At 47.6% G+C, this 25,112-nt stretch overlaps 1 protein-coding gene across 2 annotated transcripts in view; it reads left to right on the top strand.

Annotated features, from left to right (window-relative positions):
• The window catches only part of tei (teiresias), a 104,059-nt gene that overhangs the window by 26,706 nt on the left and 52,241 nt on the right, over positions 1-25,112 (top strand). The window contains exons 2-3 of one of the 2 annotated variants that reach the window (XM_070103220.1): positions 3,217-3,268; positions 22,773-22,864. In XM_070103220.1, coding sequence (XP_069959321.1) covers positions 22,792-22,864 — 73 coding nt within the window. In that variant the 5' untranslated portion in view covers positions 3,217-3,268; positions 22,773-22,791. The remainder of the gene's footprint in view (positions 1-3,216; positions 3,269-22,772; positions 22,865-25,112) is intronic. The other variant, XM_070103221.1, reaches the window with a different exon arrangement.

Genomic DNA, 25,112 nt, shown 5'->3' with positions numbered 1-25,112 from the left:
ACCAAAACTGGTCTATAACCGGACCATTACTGGTCTTTTACTGGTCTTCTTGTCAGCGCTAATGTTACTCTGCAGTTACCCTTGTATTGTTGTTGTCATCGTCGTTGTTGTCAGAGAAAAGCGCTAGATTCGTATGGGTCATAGAGGGTGGAAGGTACTGACCTCACCGTTAAACTTCAAGAGTGTGAGCCCCAGAAAAGGGCCCGTGTGAGAACCCCCTATACAGGGGCCCAGCTGATCCACACACTGCAGCCCGGGTGTGAGCCACACATTGGGGCACGGGTGTGAGTAATACACTGGGGCCCGGGTGTGAACCACACACACACTGGGGCCCGGGTGTGAGCCACACACTGGGGCCCATGTGTGGGCCACACGCTGGGGCCCGCGTGTGAGCCACACACTGGGGCCCACAGCAAGTGGTTCCCTGCCTGCCTCACAAGACACCTGGCACTTGTTAAGGTTTACTCATGTAATTGGCTATTAGAGTGCCACTTGCTCCTTCTCCTTCTCCTTCTCCTCCTCCTCCTCCTCCTCCTCCTCCTCCTCCTCCTCCTCCTCCTCCTCCTCCTCCTCCTCCTCCTCCTCCTCCTTTTCTTCTGCCTGCTTATCATCCTCCTCCTCTTCCTCCTCCTCCTATTTCTTTAACTTTCTATCCAGGAGAACACAAAGAGTAACAGTAAACAGAGTTAAATCAGAGGCTGCCATAGTGAAAATCTCTGTTCCACAAGGTACAGTACTCACCCCCCTCCTATTCCTCTTTCTCATATCTGACATAGACGGAGATGTAAACCATAGCACCGTCTTTCTTTGCTGACGATACTAGAATTTGCATAATAGTGTCATCCATTGAGCACAAGGATAACGTAAGTCTTCAATCGGATATAAACCAAGTCTTCCAGTGGGCCGCAGACAACAGTATAATGTTCAGTGAGGACAAAGTCTAGCTACTCTGTTATAGAAAACGAGAGAAATTAAAAGCTAAAACGGAGTAAAGGGCAAATTCTAATCACACAAGAAAGCGAAAAACTAACGTGAATGACTTGAGAGTGATAATGTCACTGGATCTTGTTGTCAATGACCACAACAATGTCACTATCACAAATGCGAGGAAAATGATAGGATGCCAAACCAAGCCAGTATTCTAGCCTCTAGACTAGAATGCTGTGTACACTAACAGCCCCTTGCAAGGCAGGCGAAATTACTGGGAACGTTCGAAAGCTCTGGACCTGTACCCCTAGGAACGTAGGCGAGAAAAGTACTTAGTAATTTACAGTGAGAAAAGCCTAGAGAGACTGGTCCAAAATCTGCACATAGAAATCACTCCCTGTGAAAGTAAAAGACTCGGCAGACGGTGCAACATCCCCCATGACAAACATGAGGGCCCTGACTACACTGAGAAAAAACACTACGTGTAAGGGGACCAAGGCTGTTTAACAGCCTCCCATCATACACAATAGGAATTACTAATAAAGTTGTATCTGTCTTCGAAAAAGAACTGGACAAATAGAGAGGACTATTAGTGTATTATGCAGAGTACTTGTTTCTACACTGACAGTGTTCACTTGCTCTAAGAGACACCAGAGATCATCTTACCTGAAGTTAACCTGGAGAGGACTTCGGGGGTCAACGCCCCCGCGGCCCGGTCTGAGACCAGGCCTCATGGTGGATCAGGGTCTGATCAACCAGACTGTTGCTGCTAGCCGCACGCTAGCTGACGTACGAACCACAGCCCGTTTGGCCAGGTACTGACTAGGTGCCTGTTCAGTGCCTTCTTGAAGACAGTCAGGGGTCTATTGGTAATGCCCCTTGTGTATGCTGGGTGGCAATTGAAGTCTTGGGCCCCGGACACTTATTGTGTTTTCTCTCAATGTATCCGTGGCGCCCTTGCTTTTCATTGGGGGAATGTTGCATCTCCTGCCGAGTCTTTTGCTTTCACAGGGAGTGATTTTCGTGTTCAGGTTTGGTACCAATCCCTCCAAGACCTTCCAAGTGTATATTATCACGTATCTCTCTCGCCTGCTTTCGAGGGAATACAGATCAAAGACCTTCAACCGTTCCCAGGAGTTTAGGTGCGTTATCGTACTTATGTGTGCCTTGAAAGTTCTTTGTATACTCTCCAGGTCTGCAATGTCGCCAGCCTTTTAGGGGGCCGTTAGTGTACAGCAGTATTCCAGTCTAGAGAGCACAAGCGATTTGAAGAGAATCATCATGGGCTTGGCGTCCCTAGTTTTGAAGGTTCTCATTATCCATCCTGTCATTTTCCTAGCAGATGAGGTAGATACATTATTGTGGTCTTGGAAGGCGGGATCATCTGACATTATCACTCCCAGGTCCTTCACATTACTTTTACGCTCTATTGTATGATTAGAATTTGTTGTATTACCCTGACACATTTTTAATTTCTTCAAGTTTCCTATATATGAGTAGTTGGAATTTCTCCTCGTTGAACTTCATATTGTTTTGAGTGGCCCATTCGAAGATTTGGTTGATGTCCGCTTGGAGTCTCGCAGTGTCTTCGATGGAGGTCACTGCCATGGTGATCCGGATGTCATCCACAAAGGAAGACACAGAGCTATGGCTTATATCTCTGTCTATATCAGAAATGAGGATGAAAAATAGAATGGGAGCGAGTACTGTGCCTTGTGGAACACAGCTTTTTAACATGGCTACTTAGGACTTTACTCTGTTTACTATTACTCTTTGTGTTCTTTGTCAGTAAGTTGTAGATCCATCTACCAACTTTTCCCGTTATTCCTTTATCACGCATTTTGTGTGCTATTACACCATGGTCATACTTGTCAAAAGCTTTTGCAAAGTCTGTGCATACTACATCTGTATTTTGTTTATCCTCTACAGTATCCAGGATCTTGTCATAGTGGTCCAGTAGCTGGGACAGGCAGGAGCGACCTGCTCTAAACCCGTGTTGCCCTGGGTTGTGTAACTGATGGGTATCTAGATGGTTGTCTATCTTGCTTCTTAGATTTTGCTTCCAAGATTTTTATATGGATTGTTAGTGCTGTCGGTCTGTAGTTCTTCGCAATTGCTTTACTGCCACCTTTGTGGAGTGGGGCTGTCTGTTGTTTTTCGTGTGTCTGGGTTGACCCCTGTGTCTATCATATATACACTGCCATTATTACATAAACTCACTCACTCACTTCCTCTTCCTGGTAGTATCACGGTCACAGATCATTAAGTCAAGCATCATCTTCCATACAGGATGCTGTGGCAGCGGTGACCACCTCTTTCCGCCCGTCCATCATAAAATAAGGTAAGTTTACCCATTCCTTATTTACTGGTGTAGCTGCTCCTTATTTACTAGTATAGCTGTTTCTTATTTACTAGTTTAACTTATTCTTATTTACTAATTTAGCTGCTCTTTATGTTCTTATTCAGAAGGTATGTGTTTGCTTTTTCAAGTGGACATTTACTTGGTAATTACCTGGATTACCTCCAGGTAATCCAGGTAACAGTTGACAGTAAGACTTCAGTTGATAATATTGCTACAGTTGACAATAAGACTACAGTTGATAATAAGACTACAATTGATGGTCTACACCGCTAATCATCACCAAACATATGTGAGTGAATGGAAGAGATGATAGTTGCCAAGTGATAGTAACTCCAGCTCTGCTGAAAGGAAACCCTTGAAGCTGCTGTACATAGCTGATGAACCCTTGTTATAATATTCCACTGAGGTTCAACTCAGGTTCAGCACCATGTATGGACTACATCCTGTTACCTGGAGGTTATTCCGGGGATCAACGCCCCCGCGGCCCGGTCCATGACCAGGCCTCCCGATGGATCAGGGCCTGATCAACTAGGCTGTTACTGCTGGCCGCACGCAGTCCAACGTACGAGCCACAGCCCGGCTGATCCGGCACTGACTTTAGGTATCTGTGTGTTGGGATATAACAGGGAAACATAGCCAGCTATGTTTCCCACTGTGTAACAGAGAGAATAACAGCACAGTGCCGATGTATCCAGATTTAAAAACCAAAAAAGGCACAATACTGTGACTGGAACAATACACAAATAATCCGCACGATGTTTCGCTCCGACTCAAACAGAATGGTCCGAAACATCGTCCTAGGTTTCTCGTTTGTGCGGTTATTTATGTATTCAGTTTTGTTTAATAATGAAAAAAATATTGAATGGAGAACATTTCAGCTGGAGCCAAAAATGGAGACCATCTGTTTCTTCAGCTGGAAATGTATGGAGACCATCTGTTTCTTCAGCTGGAAATGTATGGAGACCATCTGTTTCTTCAGCTGGAAATGTTCCATGTGCAACTTATGACCTGTTTGTAACAGGTAATGGTACATGAACACATGTGATAATTATGTTCTCACGCCGCTTGTGTGTGTTTATATGACACGTATTCACCAAGTTGTGTTTACGGGGGTCGAGCCTCGGCTCCTGGGCCCCACCTTCTGGATTACTTTAATTAATCAGCATCATTGATTTTTGACCTCTTGGACCAGATCAAAGTTACTTGTACATCACTGTATGGAGTTTGCCTCTACTGTTCCTTCATCCGGGTCATTCCACTTTTTAACAAACCTGACACTAAAAAAATACTACCATATATTCTTATGAGTTGTCTGTGGGTTCAACTTCCACCTGTGGTCGCCCTGATCTTTGTCCCCTTGATCCTGGTCTCCTTGATCCTGGTCTCCTTGATCCTGGTCTCCTTGATCCTGGTCTCCTTGATTCTGGTCTCCTTGATCCTGGTCTCCTTGATCCTGGTCTTGATTCTGGTCTCCTTGATCCTAGTCTCCTTGATCCTGGTCTCCTTGATTCTGGTCCCCTTGATCCTGGTCTCCTTGATCCTGGTCTCCTTGATCCTGGTCTCCTTGATCCTGGTCCCCTTGATCCTGGTCTCCTTGATCCTGGTCCCCTTGATCCTGGTCTCCTTGATCCTGGTCTCCTTGATCCTGGTCTCCTTGATCCTGGTCCCCTTGATCCTGGTCTCCTTGATCCTGGTCCCCTTGATCCTGGTCTCCTTGATCCTGGTCTCCTTGATCCTGGTCTCCTTGATCCTGGTCTCCTTGATCCTGGTCTCCTTGATTCTGGTCTCCTTGATCCTGGTCTCCTTGATCCTGGTCTTGATTCTGGTCTCCTTGATCCTAGTCTCCTTGATCCTGGTCTCCTTGATTCTGGTCCCCTTGATCCTGGTCTCCTTGATCCTGGTCTCCTTGATCCTGGTCTCCTTGATCCTGGTCTCATTGATCCTGGTCTCCTTGATCCTGGTCTCCTTGATCCTGGTCTCCTTGATCCTAGTCTCCTTGATCCTGGTCTCATTGATTCTGGTCTCCTTGATTCTGGTCTCCTTGATCCTAGTCTCCTTGACCCTGGTCTCCTTGATTCTGGTCTCCTTGATTCTGGTCTCCTTGATCCTGGTCTCCTTGATCCTGGTCTCATTGATCCTGGTCTCATTGATCCTGGTCTCATTGATCCTGGTCTCCTTGATCCTGGTCTCCTTGATCCTAGTCTCCTTGATCCTGGTCTCCTTGATTCTGGTCTCCTTGATTCTGGTCTCCTTGATCGTGGTCTCCTTGATCGTGGTCTCCTTGATCCTGGTCTCCTTGATCCTGGTCTCATTGATCCTGGTCTTGATCCTGGTCTCCTTGATCCTGGTCTCCTTGATTCTGGTCTCCTTGATCCTAGTCTCCTTGATCCTGGTCTCCTTGATTCTGGTCTCCTTGATCCTGGTCTCCTTGATCCTGGTCTCCTTGATCCTGGTCTCCTTGATCCTGGTCTTGATTCTGGTCTCCTTGATCCTAGTCTCCTTGATCCTGGTCTCCTTGATCCTGGTCTCCTTGATCCTGGTCTCCTTGATCCTGGTCTCCTTGATCCTGGTCTCCTTGATCCTGGTCTCCTTGATCCTAGTCTCCTTGATCCTGGTCTCCTTGATCCTGGTCTCCTTGATTCTGGTCTCCTTGATCCTAGTCTCCTTGATCCTGGTCTCCTTGATCCTGGTCTCCTTGATCCTGGTCTACTTGATCCTGGTCTCCTTGATCCTGGTCTCCTTGATCCTAGTCTCCTTGATCCTGGTCTCCTTGATCCTGGTCTCCTTGATCCTGGTCTCCTTGATCCTGGTCTCCTTTACCCTGGTCTCCTTGATCCTGGTCTCCTTGATCCTGGTCTCCTTGATCCTGGTCTCCTTTACCCTGGTCTCCTTGATCCTGGTCTCCTTGATCCTGGTCTCCTTGATCCTGGTCTCCTTGATCCTGGTCTCTTTGATCCTAGTCTCCTTGATCCTGGTCTCCTTGATCCTGGTCTTCTTAATTCAAACTTTATCCTCGTCTGGTTTTTTAATTTCTCTTAAGATTTTTACGTCGTAATCATATCTCCCTTAAGAACGTGAGAAAAGAAAAGCACTACAGTAGGCCTACTGGTCCATGCTAGACAGGTTCATCCAGCCTGTTTTTAAACCAATCTAAGATGTTATCTTCCATGACTATTTAGCAGATTGTCCAATTCATCTGCAGTTCTTTTGCTAAACCAGAACTTTCCTATTGCCTTTATATCTGATTTTTCCCCAACATAAAACCATTGTTTACCGGTTCTTTCTTGATTAGATATTGTTTGCACCCTGTATATACCACTTTGTTTAAAGCTATCTCCCTCTTGTATACTTGAGTTATATCTGGAAGACAGGTTTAATCAAAGGAAATATTGATAGTGTTACCTCATACTGTTCTCCTCCCAGCCCTCAGACTAGTCAGCTTGCAAACCTTTAGATCTTTTCAAGCTTCTGCCCGTGCTTGACCAGGTGGCAGAGGCACAAACTTGGGCCAAGTAATCAAAGATTAACCTATGTTATTTATAAAGTTATGAAAGATTCTTTGTTAAGGTTCCTGAATGCTGTTTTGAGGTTTTTCTAGGGTGTAGACACTGGTGTGCTGGGTGTAGACACTGGTGTGCTGGGTGTAGACACTGGTGTACTGGGTGTGGACACTGGTGTGCTGGATATAGACACTGGTGCGCTGGGTGTAGACACTGGTGTGCTGGGTGTAGACACTGTTGTGCTGGGTGTAGACACTGGTGTACTGGGTGTAGACACTGGTGTGCTGGATATAGACACTGGTGTGCTGGGTGTAGACACTGGTGTGCTGGGTGTAGACACTTGTGTGCTGGGTGTAGACACTGGTGTGCTGGGTGTAGACACTGGTGTGCTGGGTGTAGACACTGGTGTGCTGGGTGTAGACACTGGTGTGCTGGGTGTAGACACTGGTGTGCTGGTTGTAGACACTGGTGTGCTGGGTGTAGACACTTGTGTGCTGGGTGAAAACACTGGTGTGCTGGGTGTAGACACTGGTGTGCTGGGTGTAGACACTGGTGTGCTGGGTGTAGACACTTGTGTGCTGGGTGTAGACACTTGTGTGCTGCTTGTAGACACTGGTGTGCTGGGTGTAGACACTGGTGTGCTGGGTGTAGACACTGGTGTGCTGCTTGTAGACACTGGTGTGCTGGGTGTAGACACTGGTGTGCTGGGTGTAGACACTGGTGTGCTGGGTGTAGACACTGGTGTGCTGGGTGTAGACACTGGTGTGCTGCTTGTAGACACTGGTGTGCTGGGTGTAGACACTGGTGTGCTGGGTGTAGACACTGGTGTGCTGGGTGTAGACACTGGTGTGCTGGGTGTAGACACTGGTGTGCTGGGTGTAGACACTGGTGTGCTGGGTGTAGACACTGGTGTGCTGGGTGTAGACACTGGTGTGCTGGGTGTAGACACTGGTGTGCTGCTTGTAGACACTGGTGTGCTGGGTGTAGACACTGGTGTGCTGGGTGTAGACACTGGTGTGCTGGGTGTAGACACTGGTGTGCTGGGTGTAGACACTGGTGTGCTGGGTGTAGACACTGGTGTGCTGGGTGTAGACAGAGTAATCATGTGGTTGGACAACCCAGACAAGAGAGCCACATAATAGGCTTAAGCCTTTAAGTCTGAGTGTTACGTCTTCTCTTTCACACTCACTGTAGTAACGAGGCTCGTAACCTCTCTCGTATCGCCTCTAACTCTTTTCTCTTTCTCTCGTATCACCTCTAGTTCTCTTCTCTCTCTCTCTCTCTCTCTCTCTCTCTCTCTCTCTCTCTCTCTCTCTCTCTCTCTCTCTCTCTCTCTCTCTCTCTCTCTCTCTCTCTCTGGTACGCCAGAGGTGGAGAGCCACTGTCAGTTTAAATGACATTATTTTGTCTCTGTGAAAGCTATGGTGTCTGTGGTGACTTCTACTATTCCTTCTTTCATTTCATCCTACCTGTTTGATAATTCGTCTGTATTTGTGTACCATACTCTGATCTTTGTTTTCTACTATACTTTAGTGTTACTGATACCCTGATTCACTGCACTTACTAACAGTGTTACCGTCACCCTGATTCACTGCACTTACTAACAGTGTTACTCTCACCCTGATTCACTGCACTTACTAACAGTGTTACTCTCACCCTGATTCACTGCACTTACTAACAGTGTTACTCTCACCCTGATTCACTGCACTTACTAACAGTGTTACTCTCACCCTGATTCACTGCACTTACTAACAATATTTACAATGTTTTTGGCGTCCTAGCGGGTCATCTTGGTACAGTGTAACTTCTTGTGCTCCCTCCTTTGTCTCTATGATGCACTTGTGCACGTGATTACGTAAAACACGTGTATGTGAATGTTTATATGTATTTTGGACTTGTGTACGTGATTATGTAGTACTTTTATTGTGTAGGTATGGAGCACATGTGTACTTGTGGGTGTGAATGTAGTGTGTGCGTGTTATTGTGGAGGACATGTGTATACATGGGTGTGTACATGAAGTGCGTGTGAAGAGGAAGGTGTAAACATAAGTGTGTACATGTCTGGTGTGTGTGAGCGTGAGGGGAGGGGAGGTAGGGGTGCACACACTGTTTATGGTGGTGCTATATACTAGTTAGCACTAAGTGAAGGCGGCTGCTTCACTGTATACTTGTGTGATATTGCACCACCGGACATAGTTAATACTGTTTTGTTGAGTGTTGTTGCTGCTGCTACTGGTGGTGCTGCTGCCAGTGGTGTGTTGCTGTTGCTACTGGTGGTGGTGGTGATGCTGATGGTGATGGTGGTGCTGCTGCTACTGGTGGTGTGTTGCTGTTGCTACTGGTGGTGGTGGTGATGCTGATGGTGGTGGTGCTGCTGCTACTGGTGGTGCTGATGGTGGTGTTGCTGTTGCTACTGGTGGTGCTGCTGCCAGTGGTGTGTTGCTGTTGCTACTGGTGGTGGTGGTGATGCTGATGGTGGTGGTGCTGCTGCTACTGGTGGTGCTGCTGCCAGTGGTGTGTTGCTGTTGCTACTGGTGGTGGTGGTGTTGTTGCTGCTACTGGTGGTGGTGTTGTTGTTGCTGCTACTGGTGGTGCTGCTGCCAGTGGTGTGTTGCTGTTGCTACTGGTGGTGGTGGTGTTGCTGCTGCTACTGGTGGTGCTTATGGCGGTGTTGCTGTTGTTACTGGTGGTGGTGGTGGTGCTGCTGCTACTGGTGGTGTTGCTGTTGCTGTTGCTACTTGTAGTGGTGGTGACTGTGGTGGTGGTGTTACTGGTCGTGCTGGTGGTAGTGGTGTCGCAACTATTGGTGCTAGTGGCTGTGGTAGTGGGGTCGCAACTTGTGGTACTAGTGGCTGTGGTGGATTTGTTAGCTATGATGGAGGTGATGGTGGTAGTGTTGCTAGGATTGGTGATGTTATTGGCGGTGATGGTGGTAGTGTTGCTAGGATTGGTGGTGTTAGGGGCGGTGATGGTGGTAGTGTTGCTAGGATTGGTGGTGTTAGGGGCGGTGATGGTGGTAGTGTTGCTAGGATTGGTGATGTTAGGGGCGGTGATGGTGGTAGTGTTGCTAGGATTGGTGGTGTTAGGGGCGGTGATGGTGGTAGTGTTGCTAGGATTGGTGGTGTTAGGGGCGGTGATGGTGGTAGTGTTGCTAGGATTGGTGGTGTTAGGGGCGGTGATGGTGTTAGTGTTGCTAGGATTGGTAGTGTTAGGGGCGGTGATGGTGGTAGTGTTGCTAGGATTGGTGGTGTTAGGGGCGGTGATGGTGGTAGTGTTGCTAGGATTGGTGTTGCTGGTGGCCGTGATGGTGGTAGTGTTGCTAGGATTGGTGTTGCTGGTGGCCGTGATGGTGGTAGTGTTGCTAGGATTGGTGTTGCTGGTGGCCGTGATGGTGGTAGTGTTGCTAGGATTGGTGTTGCTGGTGGCCGTGATGGTGGTAGTGTTGCTAGGATTGGTGTTGCTGGTGGCCGTGATGGTGGTAGTTACTTAACAGTACAGTGTTGTCTCTACCTTCCTACTCAGTATATTCTCTACTTCATCAGAGTCTCAGGGACTGTAAACAACTTGTCATGAATGGAAGTATAAGTGACTGAACCTCACTTGTGAATTATAAGTGACTGAACCTCACTTGTGAATTATAAGTGACTGATATATAGAAAACCTCTGGTTATACAGAGGATTTCTTGCAACGTGTCCCCCCAGGATGCGACCCACAACAGTCGTCTAACACCCAGGTACCTACTTACTGCTAGGCAAACAGGGGCAGCAGGTGCAAGCTCAACGTTTCACTCGTGCTGGAATCCATCCCCGGAACCTCGGTATGTAAGCTGAGAACGTTAGAAACTAAGGGTTACCCCAATATATCAAGGAGCAATAAGCCAATATCTAACTTGCCATTGTTATCTAAAATATCTGAAAAACTAATTCACAAGAAAGTATACTCTTTTCTAGAGTTAGACAATATACTTAACCCTTCCCTGGATAATGTTATGTCAGGAAAAAGTATGGTGTAGGTCAGCTAGTCTGTGGGACCACAGTGTGAGACCAACACTTGTCTGTGGGACCACAGTGTGAGAACAACACTTATCTGTGGGACCACAGTGTGAGAACAACACTTGTCTGTGGGACCACAGTGTGAGAATAACACTTGTCTGTGGGACCACAGTGTGAGAACAACACTTGTCTCTGGGACCACAGTGTGAGACCAACACTTGTCTGTGGGACCACAGTGTGAGAATAACACTTGTCTGTGGGACCACAGTGTGAGAACACTTGTCTGTGGGACCACAGTGTGAGAACACTTGTCTGTGGGACCACAGTGTGAAAATAACACTTGTCTGTGGGACCACAGTGTGAGAACACTTGTCTGTGGGACCACAGTGTGAGAACACTTGTCTGTGGGACCACAGTGTGAGAACACCAAGCTTGTCTGTGGGGCCACAGTGTGAGAACAACACTTGTCTGTGGGACCACAGTGTGAGAACAACACTTGTCTGTGGGACCACAGTGTGAGAACACTTGTCTGTGGGACCACAGTGTGAGAACAGCACTTGTCTGTGGGACCACAGTGTGAGAACAACACTTGTCTGTGGGACCACAGTGTGAGAACAACACTTACCTGTGGGACCACAGTGTGAGAACAGCACTTGTCTGTGGGACCACAGTGTGAGAACAACACTTGTCTGTGGGACCACAGTGTGAGAACAACACTTGTCTGTGGGACCACAGTGTGAGAACAACACTTGTCTGTGGGACCACAGTGTGAGAACAACACTTGTCTGTGGGACCACAGTGTGAGAACAGCACTTGTCTCTGGGACCACAGTGAGAGAACAACACTTGTCTGTGGGACCACAGTGTGAGAACAACACTTGTCTGTGGGACCACAGTGTGAGAACAGCACTTGTCTGTGGGACCACAGTGTGAGAATAACACTTGTCTGTGGGACCACAGTGTGAGAACAACACTTGTCTGTGGGACCACAGTGTGAGAACAGCACTTGTCTGTGGGACCACAGTGTGAGAACAACACTTGTCTGTGGGACCACAGTGAGAGAACATCAAGCTTGTCTGTGGGACCACAGTGAGAGAACATCAAGCTTGTCTGTGGGACCACAGTGTGAGAACAACACTTGTCTGTGGGACCACAGTGTGAGAACAGGACTTGTCTGTGGGACCACAGTGTGAGAACAGCACTTGTCTGTGGGACCACAGTGTGAGAACAGGACTTGTCTCTGGGACCACAGTGTGAGAACAGGACTTGTTTCTGGGACCACAGTGAGAGAACAACACTTGTCTGTGGGACCACAGTGTGAGAACAGGACTTGTCTGTGGGACCACAGTGTGAGAACAGGACTTGTCTGTGGGACCACAGTGAACATAAGAACATAAGAAAGGAGGAACACTGCAGGAGGCCTGCTGGCCCATACTAGGCTGGCCCATACTGTGGGACCACAGTGAGAAAACATTTGTCTGTGGGACCATATTGAGAGAACATCTCACACAAAAACATGCTTGTCTGTTGTGCAAGTAACCAATATATCAGTACTAGCAGAAGCTCCATGATGCTGTTGTCTTGTTGAGTCTTACCCTGGGGGATGACAAGATACCCTGGGGGATGACAAGATACCCTGGGGGATGACAAGATACCCTGGGGGATGACTAGATACCCTGGGGGGATGACAAGATACCCTGGGGGATGACAAGATACCCTGGGGGATGACTAGATACCCTGGGGGATGACAAGATACCCTGGGGGATGACAAGATACCCTGGGGGATGACAAGATACCCTGGGGGATGACAAGATACCCTGGGGGATGACTAGATACCCTGGGGGGATGACAAGATACCCTGGGGGGATGACAAGATACCCTGGGGGGATGACAAGATACCCTGGAGGATGACAAGATACCCTGGAGGATGACAAGATACCCTGGAGGATGACTAGATACCCTGGGGGGATGACAAGATACCCTGGGGGATGACTAGATACCCTGGGGGATGACTAGATACCCTGGGGGATGACAAGATACCCTGGGGGATGACAAGATACCCTTGGGGATAACAAGATACCCTGGGGGATAACATGATACCCTGGGGATGACAAGATACCCCGGAGGATGACAAGATACCCTGGGGGATGACAAGATACCCTGGGAATAACAAGATACCCTGAGGGATGACAAGATACCCTGAGGGATGGCAAGATACACTGGGGGATGACAAGATAAACTGGAGGATGACAAGATAAACTGGAGGATGACAAGATACCCTGGGGGATGACAAGTTACCCTGGGGGATGACAAGTTACCCTGGGGGATGACAAGATACCCTGGGGGATGACAAGATACCCTGGAGGATGACAAGATACCCTGGGGGATGACAAGATACCATGGAGGATGACAAGATACCCTGGGTGTAACAAGATACCATGGGGATGGCAAGATACCCTGGATGATGACAAGAAACTTTGGGGATGACAAGATACCCTGGGGGATGACAAGATACCCTTGGGGATGACAAGATACCCTGAGGGATGACAAGATACCCTGGAGGATGACAAGATACCCTGGGGGATGACAAGATACCCTGGGGGATGACAAGATACCCTGGGGGATAACATGATACCCTGGGGATGACAAGATACCCCGGAGGATGACAAGATACCCTGGGGGATGACAAGATACCCTGGGAATAACAAGATACCCTGAGGGATGACAAGATACCCTGAGGGATGGCAAGATACACTGGGGGATGACAAGATAAACTGGAGGATGACAAGATAAACTGGAGGATGACAAGATACCCTGGGGGATGACAAGTTACCCTGGGGGATGACAAGTTACCCTGGGGGATGACAAGATACCCTGGGGGATGACAAGATACCCTGGAGGATGACAAGATACCCTGGGGGATGACAAGATACCATGGAGGATGACAAGATACCCTGGGGGTAACAAGATACCATGGGGATGGCAAGATACCCTGGATGATGACAAGAAACTTTGGGGATGACAAGATACCCTGGGGGATGACAAGATACCCTTGGGGATGACAAGATACCCTGAGGGATGACAAGATACCCTGGAGGATGACAAGATACCCTGGGGGATGACAAGATACCCTGGGGGATGACAAGATACCCTGGAGGATGACAAGATACCCTGGAGGATGACAAGATACCCTGGGGGATGACAAGATACCCTGGGGGATGACAAGATACCCTGGAGGATGACAAGATACCCTGGGGGATGACAAGATACCCTGGGGGATGACAAGATACCCTGGGGGATGACAAAATACCCTTGAGGATGACAAGATACCCTGGGGGATGACAGAATACCCTGGAGGATGACAAGATACCCTGTGCGATGACAAGATACCCTGGGGGATGACAAGATGCTCTGGGGGATGACAGTATACCCTGCGGGATGACAATATACCCTGGAGGATGACAAGATATCCTGGGAATGGCAAGATACCCTTGGGGATGACAAGATACCCTTGGGGATGACAAGATACCCTTGGGGATGACAAGATACCCTTGGGGATGACAAGATACCCTTGGAGATGACAAGATACCCTGGTGGATGACAAGATACCCTGGTGGATGACAAGATACCCTGGTGGATGACAAGATACCCTTGGGGATGACAAGATACCCTTGGAGATGACAAGATACCCTGGTGGATGACAAGATACCCTGGTGGATGATAAGATATTCTTGGGAATGACATGATATCCTGGGGGATGACAAGATACCCTGGTGGATGACAAGATACCCTTGGAGATGACAAGATACCCTGGTGGATGACAAGATACCCTTGGAGATGACAAGATACCCTGGTGGATGACAAGATACCCTTGGAGATGACAAGATACCCTGGTGGATGACAAGATACCCTTGGAGATGACAAGATACCCTGGTGGATGACAAGATACCCTTGGAGATGACAAGATACCCTGGTGGATGACAAGATACCCTTGGAGATGACAAGATACCCTGGGGGATGATAAGATATTCTTGGGGATGACATAAATGTTTGTCCTCATGAGGGTATAGGTGGAGTACAGTGTAATGTTTGTCCTCAGATGATGGGTGGAGTACAGTGTAATGTTTGTCCTCAGGTGATGGGTGGAGTACAGTGTAATGTTTGTCCTCAGATGATGGGTGGAGTACAGTGTAATGTTTGTCCTCAGGTGATGGGTGGAGTACAGTGTAATGTTTGTCCTCAGGTGATGGGTGGAGTACAGTGTAATGTTTGTCCTCAGGTGATGGGTGGAGTACAGTGTAATGTTTGTCCTCAGATGATGGGTGGAGTACAGTGTAATGTTTGTCCTCAGGTGATGGGTGGAGTACAGTGTAATGTTTGTCCTCAGGTGATGGGTGGAGTACAGTGTAATGTTTGTCCTCAGATGATGGGTGGAGTACAGTGTAATGTTTGTCCTCAGATGATGGGTGGAGTACAGTGTAATGTTTGTCCTCAGGTGATGGGTGGAGTACAGTGTAATGTTTGTCCTCAGATGATGGGTGGAGTACAGTGTAATGTTTGTCCTCAGGTGATGGGTGCAGTACAGTGTAATGTTTGTCCTCAGGTGATGGGTGGAGTACAGTGTAATGTTTGTCCTCAGGTGATGGGTGGAGTACAGTGTAATGTTTGTCCTCAGATGATGGGTGGAGTACAGTGTAATGTTTGTCCTCAGATGATGGGTGGAGTACAGTGTAATGTTTGTCCTCAGGTGATGGGTGGAGTACAGTGTAATGTTTGTCCTCAGGTGATGGGTGGAGTACAGTGTAATGTTTGTCCTCAGGTGATGGGTGGAGTACAGTGTAATGTTTGTCCTCAGGTGATGGGTGGAGTACAGTGTAATGTTTGTCCTCAGGTGATGGGTGGAGTACAGTGTAATGTTTGTCCTCAGGTGATGGGTGGAGTACAGTGTAATGTTTGTCCTCAGATGATGGGTGGAGTACAGTGTAATGTTTGTCCTCAGGTGATGGGTGGAGTACAGTGTAATGTTTGTCCTCAGGTGATGGGTGGAGTACAGTGTAATGTTTGTCCTCAGGTGATGGGTGCAGTACAGTGTAATGTTTGTCCTCAGGTGATGGGTGGAGTACAGTGTAATGTTTGTCCTCAGATGATGGGTGGAGTACAGTGTAATGTTTGTCCTCAGGTGATGGGTGCAGTACAGTGTAATGTTTGTCCTCAGGTGATGGGTGCAGTACAGTGTAATGTTTGTCCTCAGATGATGGGTGGAGTACAGTGTAATGTTTGTCCTCAGATGATGGGTGGAGTACAGTGTAATGTTTGTCCTCAGGTGATGGGTGCAGTACAGTGTAATGTTTGTCCTCAGGTGATGGGTGCAGTACAGTGTAATGTTTGTCCTCAGGTGATGGGTGCAGTACAGTGTAATGTTTGTCCTCAGGTGATGGGTGGAGTACAGTGTAATGTTTGTCCTCAGGTGATGGGTGGAGTACAGTGTAATGTTTGTCCTCAGGTGATGGGTGGAGTACAGTGTAATGTTTGTCCTCAGGTGATGGGTGCAGTACAGTGTAATGTTTGTCCTCAGGTGATGGGTGCAGTACAGTGTAATGTTTGTCCTCAGGTGATGGGTGCAGTACAGTGTAATGTTTGTCCTCAGGTGATGGGTGGAGTACAGTGTAATGTTTGTCCTCAGGTGATGGGTGGAGTACAGTGTAATGTTTGTCCTCAGGTGATGGGTGCAGTACAGTGTAATGTTTGTCCTCAGGTGATGGGTGCAGTACAGTGTAATGTTTGTCCTCAGGTGATGGGTGGAGTACAGTGTAATGTTTGTCCTCATGAGGGTATAGGTGGAGTACAGTGTAATGTTTGTCCTCAGGTGATGGGTGGAGTACAGTGTAATGTTTGTCCTCAGGTGATGGGTGCAGTACAGTGTAATGTTTGTCCTCAGGTGATGGGTGGAGTACAGTGTAATGTTTGTCCTCAGGTGATGGGTGGAGTACAGTGTAATGTTTGTCCTCAGGTGATGGGTGCAGTACAGTGTAATGTTTGTCCTCAGGTGATGGGTGCAGTACAGTGTAATGTTTGTCCTCAGGTGATGGGTGGAGTACAGTGTAATGTTTGTCCTCAGATGATGGGTGCAGTACAGTGTAATGTTTGTCCTCAGGTGATGGGTGCAGTACAGTGTAATGTTTGTCCTCAGGTGATGGGTGGAGTACAGTGTAATGTTTGTCCTCAGATGATGGGTGGAGTACAGTGTAATGTTTGTCCTCAGATGATGGGTGGAGTACAGTGTAATGTTTGTCCTCAGGTGATGGGTGGAGTACAGTGTAATGTTTGTCCTCAGGTGATGGGTGGAGTACAGTGTAATGTTTGTCCTCAGGTGATGGGTGGAGTACAGTGTAATGTTTGTCCTCAGGTGATGGGTGGAGTACAGTGTAATGTTTGTCCTCAGGTGATGGGTGGAGTACAGTGTAATGTTTGTCCTCAGATGATGGGTGGAGTACAGTGTAATGTTTGTCCTCAGGTGATGGGTGGAGTACAGTGTAATGTTTGTCCTCAGATGATGGGTGGAGTACAGTGTAATGTTTGTCCTCATGAGGGTATAGGTGGAGTACAGTGTAATGTTTGTCCTCAGGTGATGGGTGGAGTACAGTGTAATGTTTGTCCTCAGGTGATGGGTGGAGTACAGTGTAATGTTTGTCCTCAGGTGATGGGTGGAGTACAGTGTAATGTTTGTCCTCAGGTGATGGGTGGAGTACAGTGTAATGTTTGTCCTCAGATGATGGGTGGAGTACAGTGTAATGTTTGTCCTCAGGTGATGGGTGGAGTACAGTGTAATGTTTGTCCTCAGATGATGGGTGTAGTACAGTGTAATGTTTGTCCTCAGATGATGGGTGGAGTACAGTGTAATGTTTGTCCTCAGATGATGGGTGTAGTACAGTGTAATGTTTGTCCTCAGATGATGGGTGGAGTACAGTGTAATGTTTGTCCTCAGGTGATGGGTGGAGTACAGTGTAATGTTTGTCCTCATGAGGGTATAGGTGGAGTACAGTGTAATGTTTGTCCTCAGGTGATGGGTGGAGTACAGTGTAATGTTTGTCCTCAGGTGATGGGTGGAGTACAGTGTAATGTTTGTCCTCAGATGATGGGTGGAGTACAGTGTAATGTTTGTCCTCAGGTGATGGGTGGAGTACAGTGTAATGTTTGTCCTCAGATGATGGGTGGAGTACAGTGTAATGTTTGTCCTCAGGTGATGGGTGGAGTACAGTGTAATGTTTGTCCTCAGATGATGGGTGGAGTACAGTGTAATGTTTGTCCTCATGAGGGTATAGGTGGAGTACAGTGTAATGTTTGTCCTCAGATGATGGGTGGAGTACAGTGTAATGTTTGTCCTCAGGTGATGGGTGGAGTACAGTGTAATGTTTGTCCTCAGGTGATGGGTGGAGTACAGTGTAATGTTTGTCCTCAGGTGATGGGTGGAGTACAGTGTAATGTTTGTCCTCAGGTGATGGGTGGAGTACAGTGTAATGTTTGTCCTCAGGTGATGGGTGGAGTACAGTGTAATGTTTGTCCTCAGATGATGGGTGGAGTACAGTGTAATGTTTGTCCTCAGGTGATGGGTGGAGTACAGTGTAATGTTTGTCCTCAGATGATGGGTGGAGTACAGTGTAATGTTTGTCCTCAGGTGATGGGTGGAGTACAGTGTAATGTTTGTCCTCAGATGATGGGTGGAGTACAGTGTAATGTTTGTCCTCAGGTGATGGGTGGAGTACAGTGTAATGTTTGTCCTCAGGTGATGGGTGGAGTACAGTGTAATGTTTGTCCTCAGGTGATGGGTGGAGTACAGTGTAATGTTTGTCCTCAGGTGATGGGTGGAGTACAGTGTAATGTTTGTCCTCAGGTGATGGGTGGAGTACAGTGTAATGTTTGTCCTCAGATGATGGGTGGAGTACAGTGTAATGTTTGTCCTCAGGTGATGGGTGGAGTACAGTGTAATGTTTGTCCTCAGATGATGGGTGGAGTACAGTGTAATGTTTGTCCTCAGGTGATGGGTGGAGTACAGTGTAATGTTTGTCCTCAGATGATGGGTGGAGTACAGTGTAATGTTTGTCCTCAGGTGATGGGTGGAGTACAGTGTAATGTTTGTCCTCAGGTGATGGGTGGAGTACAGTGTAATGTTTGTCCTCAGGTGATGGGTGGAGTACAGTGTAATGTTTGTCCTCAGGTGATGGGTGCAGTACAGTGTAATGTTTGTCCTCAGGTGATGGGTGGAGTACAGTGTAATGTTTGTCCTCAGGTGATGGGTGGAGTACAGTGTAATGTTTGTCCTCAGATGATGGGTGGAGTACAGTGTAATGTTTGTCCTCAGGTGATGGGTGGAGTACAGTGTAATGTTTGTCCTCAGATGATGGGTGGAGTACAGTGTAATGTTTGTCCTCAGATGATGGGTGTAGTACAGTGTAATGTTTGTCCTCAGATGATGGGTGTAGTACAGTGTAATGTTTGTCCTCAGATGATGGGTGTAGTACAGTGTAATGTTTGTCCTCAGGTGATGGGTGGAGTACAGTGTAATGTTTGTCCTCAGATGATGGGTGGAGTACAGTGTAATGTTTGTCCTCAGGTGATGGGTGGAGTACAGTGTAATGTTTGTCCTCAGATGATGGGTGGAGTACAGTGTAATGTTTGTCCTCAGATGATGGGTGGAGTACAGTGTAATGTTTGTCCTCAGATGATGGGTGGAGTACAGTGTAATGTTTGTCCTCAGATGATGGGTGGAGTACAGTGTAATGTTTGTCCTCAGGTGATGGGTGGAGTACAGTGTAATGTTTGTCCTCAGGTGATGGGTGGAGTACAGTGTAATGTTTGTCCTCAGGTGATGGGTGCAGTACAGTGTAATGTTTGTCCTCAGATGATGGGTGGAGTACAGTGTAATGTTTGTCCTCAGGTGATGGGTGGAGTACAGTGTAATGTTTGTCCTCAGGTGATGGGTGGAGTACAGTGTAATGTTTGTCCTCAGATGATGGGTGGAGTACAGTGTAATGTTTGTCCTCAGGTGATGGGTGGAGTACAGTGTAATGTTTGTCCTCAGATGATGGGTGGAGTACAGTGTAATGTTTGTCCTCAGATGATGGGTGGAGTACAGTGTAATGTTTGTCCTCAGGTGATGGGTGGAGTACAGTGTAATGTTTGTCCTCAGATGATGGGTGGAGTACAGTGTAATGTTTGTCCTCAGATGATGGGTGGAGTACAGTGTAATGTTTGTCCTCAGGTGATGGGTGGAGTACAGTGTAATGTTTGTCCTCAGGTGATGGGTGGAGTACAGTGTAATGTTTGTCCTCAGATGATGGGTGGAGTACAGTGTAATGTTTGTCCTCAGATGATGGGTGGAGTACAGTGTAATGTTTGTCCTCAGGTGATGGGTGGAGTACAGTGTAATGTTTGTCCTCAGATGATGGGTGGAGTACAGTGTAATGTTTGTCCTCAGATGATGGGTGGAGTACAGTGTAATGTTTGTCCTCAGGTGATGGGTGGAGTACAGTGTAATGTTTGTCCTCAGGTGATGGGTGGAGTACAGTGTAATGTTTGTCCTCAGGTGATGGGTGGAGTACAGTGTAATGTTTGTCCTCAGGTGATGGGTGGAGTACAGTGTAATGTTTGTCCTCAGATGATGGGTGGAGTACAGTGTAATGTTTGTCCTCAGGTGATGGGTGCAGTACAGTGTAATGTTTGTCCTCAGGTGATGGGTGCAGTACAGTGTAATGTTTGTCCTCAGATGATGGGTGGAGTACAGTGTAATGTTTGTCCTCAGATGATGGGTGGAGTACAGTGTAATGTTTGTCCTCAGGTGATGGGTGGAGTACAGTGTAATGTTTGTCCTCAGATGATGGGTGGAGTACAGTGTAATGTTTGTCCTCAGATGATGGGTGCAGTACAGTGTAATGTTTGTCCTCAGATGATGGGTGCAGTACAGTGTAATGTTTGTCCTCAGATGATGGGTGCAGTACAGTGTAATGTTTGTCCTCAGATGATGGGTGCAGTACAGTGTAATGTTTGTCCTCAGATGATGGGTGGAGTACAGTGTAATGTTTGTCCTCAGATGATGGGTGCAGTACAGTGTAATGTTTGTCCTCAGATGATGGGTGCAGTACAGTGTAATGTTTGTCCTCAGGTGATGGGTGGAGTACAGTGTAATGTTTGTCCTCAGGTGATGGGTGGAGTACAGTGTAATGTTTGTCCTCAGGTGATGGGTGCAGTACAGTGTAATGTTTGTCCTCAGATGATGGGTGCAGTACAGTGTAATGTTTGTCCTCAGGTGATGGGTGGAGTACAGTGTAATGTTTGTCCTCAGGTGATGGGTGGAGTACAGTGTAATGTTTGTCCTCAGGTGATGGGTGGAGTACAGTGTAATGTTTGTCCTCAGGTGATGGGTGCAGTACAGTGTAATGTTTGTCCTCAGGTGATGGGTGCAGTACAGTGTAATGTTTGTCCTCAGATGATGGGTGGAGTACAGTGTAATGTTTGTCCTCAGGTGATGGGTGGAGTACAGTGTAATGTTTGTCCTCAGGTGATGGGTGGAGTACAGTGTAATGTTTGTCCTCAGGTGATGGGTGGAGTACAGTGTAATGTTTGTCCTCAGATGATGGGTGGAGTACAGTGTAATGTTTGTCCTCAGGTGATGGGTGGAGTACAGTGTAATGTTTGTCCTCAGGTGATGGGTGGAGTACAGTGTAATGTTTGTCCTCAGGTGATGGGTGGAGTACAGTGTAATGTTTGTCCTCAGATGATGGGTGGAGTACAGTGTAATGTTTGTCCTCAGATGATGGGTGGAGTACAGTGTAATGTTTGTCCTCAGGTGATGGGTGGAGTACAGTGTAATGTTTGTCCTCAGGTGATGGGTGGAGTACAGTGTAATGTTTGTCCTCAGGTGATGGGTGGAGTACAGTGTAATGTTTGTCCTCAGGTGATGGGTGCAGTACAGTGTAATGTTTGTCCTCAGGTGATGGGTGCAGTACAGTGTAATGTTTGTCCTCAGATGATGGGTGGAGTACAGTGTAATGTTTGTCCTCAGGTGATGGGTGGAGTACAGTGTAATGTTTGTCCTCAGGTGATGGGTGGAGTACAGTGTAATGTTTGTCCTCAGGTGATGGGTGGAGTACAGTGTAATGTTTGTCCTCAGGTGATGGGTGCAGTACAGTGTAATGTTTGTCCTCAGGTGATGGGTGCAGTACAGTGTAATGTTTGTCCTCAGGTGATGGGTGGAGTACAGTGTAATGTTTGTCCTCAGGTGATGGGTGCAGTACAGTGTAATGTTTGTCCTCAGTGATGGGTGGAGTACAGTGTAATGTTTGTCCTCAGATGATGGGTGGAGTACAGTGTAATGTTTGTCCTCAGATGGGTGGAGTACAGTGTAATGTTTGTCCTCAGATGATGGGTGGAGTACAGTGTAATGTTTGTCCTCAGGTGATGGGTGGAGTACAGTGTAATGTTTGTCCTCAGGTGATGGGTGGAGTACAGTGTAATGTTTGTCCTCAGGTGATGGGTGGAGTACAGTGTAATGTTTGTCCTCAGATGATGGGTGGAGTACAGTGTAATGTTTGTCCTCAGGTGATGGGTGGAGTACAGTGTAATGTTTGTCCTCAGATGATGGGTGGAGTACAGTGTAATGTTTGTCCTCAGGTGATGGGTGGAGTACAGTGTAATGTTTGTCCTCAGGTGATGGGTGGAGTACAGTGTAATGTTTGTCCTCAGATGATGGGTGGAGTACAGTGTAATGTTTGTCCTCAGGTGATGGGTGGAGTACAGTGTAATGTTTGTCCTCAGATGATGGGTGGAGTACAGTGTAATGTTTGTCCTCAGGTGATGGGTGGAGTACAGTGTAATGTTTGTCCTCAGATGATGGGTGGAGTACAGTGTAATGTTTGTCCTCAGGTGATGGGTGGAGTACAGTGTAATGTTTGTCCTCAGATGATGGGTGGAGTACAGTGTAATGTTTGTCCTCAGGTGATGGGTGGAGTACAGTATGGGCGACTCCTGCTGGCTGACGGCCTTACTCCGCCTCCTCCTGTGTCAGGCTGCCTTCACCCAGTCCGCAGGTGAGTCCACACAGTCCAGGTGAGTCCATACATTCCGCAGGTGAGTCCATACAGTCCGCAGGTGAGTCCATACAGTCCGCAGGTGAGTCCATACAGTCCGCAGGTGAGTCCATACAGTCCACAGGTGAGTCCACCAGTCCGTAGGTGAGTCCACACTGTCCGCAGGCGAGTCCACACAGTCCGCAGGTGAGTCTACAGTCTCTAGGTCAGGTACAGGTCAGGTGCAGGCCAAGTGTAGATCAGGTACAGGCCAGATACAGGCCAGGTGTAGGTCAGGTACAGGCCAGATACAGGCCAGGTGTAGGTCAGGTACAGACCAGATACAGGCCAGGTGTAGGTCAGGTACAGGCCAGATACAGGCCAGGTGTAGGTCAGGTACAGGCCAGATACAGGCCAGGTGTAGGTCAGGTACAGACCAGATACAGGCCAGGTGTAGGTCAGGTACAGGCCAGATACAGGCCAGGTACAGGCCAGATACAGGCCAGGTGTAGGTCAGGTACAGACCAGATACAGGCCAGGTATAGGTCAGGTACAGGCCAGATACAGGCCAGGTGTAGGTCAGGTACAGACCAGATACAGGCCAGGTATAGGTCAGGTACAGACCAGAGAAAGATCTCTCAGTAAAGAGACCCAACATGTCGCCTGGACGTAGTAATTAAAGTTCCTTCCTCCATCTTCCCTTCCTCCCTCCATCTTCCCTCCCTCCCTCCATCTTCCCTCCCTCCCTCCATCTTCCCTCCCTCCCTCCCCCCACTCTCCCTCCTCACCATAACAACACAATATCGTCAAGTGTCATCGCTGCCAAAATTTCAAATCCCAAATCGGGTAAAGAGAGAAGTTAGAGGCAGAGTTGCCACAAAACTTGACAATCCAAGAGATTAGAGGAAGTCTGTGTAGCTTGGTCGAGTGAACTCATCTGCCGCAGCCGCAGCCGCAGCCGCCATCACCAACCAACACTCACAATAGGTAAACCTGCACTGAGCCGCAGAAATTTTCCACCAGAATTAGATCACACCATCACATAATTGTGGTGGGTTATAGTATTGTGATGGTTGTAGGGGTTGTTGTGGTGGTGATGTGGTGTTGGTGGTTGTAGTCGGTTAGTGAGGAAGATACCACAGTGCTTCTTAAAGTCAAACATGAAAGTTGCTTAGGAATAAGAGTCGTGCAGTAGTCAGTGGACAATAACATGACGTTCGTTGGTAACAGTTCTACCTCACTCGGAGCCTCAAAGAAAGATATAAACATCATTTACTACTCACACGAGGACCAATAACACAAACTGCCTGGAACACCTCATAGTACTCGGAAATGTACTCTGAAGCCAAGACATGCACACATAAATCTACCTAGTACTATAACAACGTAGTTGAGTGAGAGATGTAGAAAGAAACGTAAAGTAGACTCAGTGGAAAGCAGGGAAGCCATGGATACAAAAAGAGAACAGTGTATCAATATTCATTAGTCAAAGACTATTGAACCTGCTACTAGCAGATATCAGAAATATTACGGAAACAAGTGTAGAAGTCCTCAAGAGGAAAATGAATCACTGTCTTTTATAAGTGACAGATCTGCCAGGTTGTGATTGCTGTGTAGGCTAGTGGACCGACAATGACATCAGCTTAGTTGCGCAGGCAGTCAACACAAACACCTGGCCCCGGACCGGGCTACAAGGGTAAAAATAACTGGTCGCAAGTGGTGGTGTGGTTATGGAGGAGTGATTGTTGTAGTGGTGGTGTGGTTGTTGTGGTGGTGTGATTTGTTATGATATTGTGTTATTATTGTGGTGGAGGCAGTTGTTTTGTTATCGTGGTGGTGGTAGTGTTATTATGATGGTGGGTAAAGGCCTTGCTCACTAATACGTATCTCACTCACATAATGGACGCACCAGAAGTCTCGTCGGATTCCCTGTTCAATGCTGGGAGTTGTGGCGCTCACACTCTCCCGGGAGCTCTGTCACCGTATACATCCCGATTTTATGTTTCTTCTTTCGTGTTCCAACACTCTAGGGGCCCCTTCCCCACTCACTATTCTTAGCACCTAACACCACTCTTGGGGTTCTTTCTTGGGGTTCTAAAACACTCTTGGGCTTCACTCTTAGAGCTCAAAACCACTTTTGTTATTCCAGACAGCACATTTGCTGCTCCAGACACTATTCTTGGGGTCCAGAAACTATTAATGAGACGCTGATACCACACTGGGGCCCTGACAACAATCATAATGAGCCCATATGTCGATCTTGGAGACC

Source organism: Cherax quadricarinatus, chromosome 84 (genome assembly GCF_038502225.1).
Source record: "Cherax quadricarinatus isolate ZL_2023a chromosome 84, ASM3850222v1, whole genome shotgun sequence".
NCBI classification, from domain to species: domain Eukaryota; kingdom Metazoa; phylum Arthropoda; class Malacostraca; order Decapoda; family Parastacidae; genus Cherax; species Cherax quadricarinatus.
This window is presented reverse-complemented; position numbering and strand designations above follow the sequence as displayed.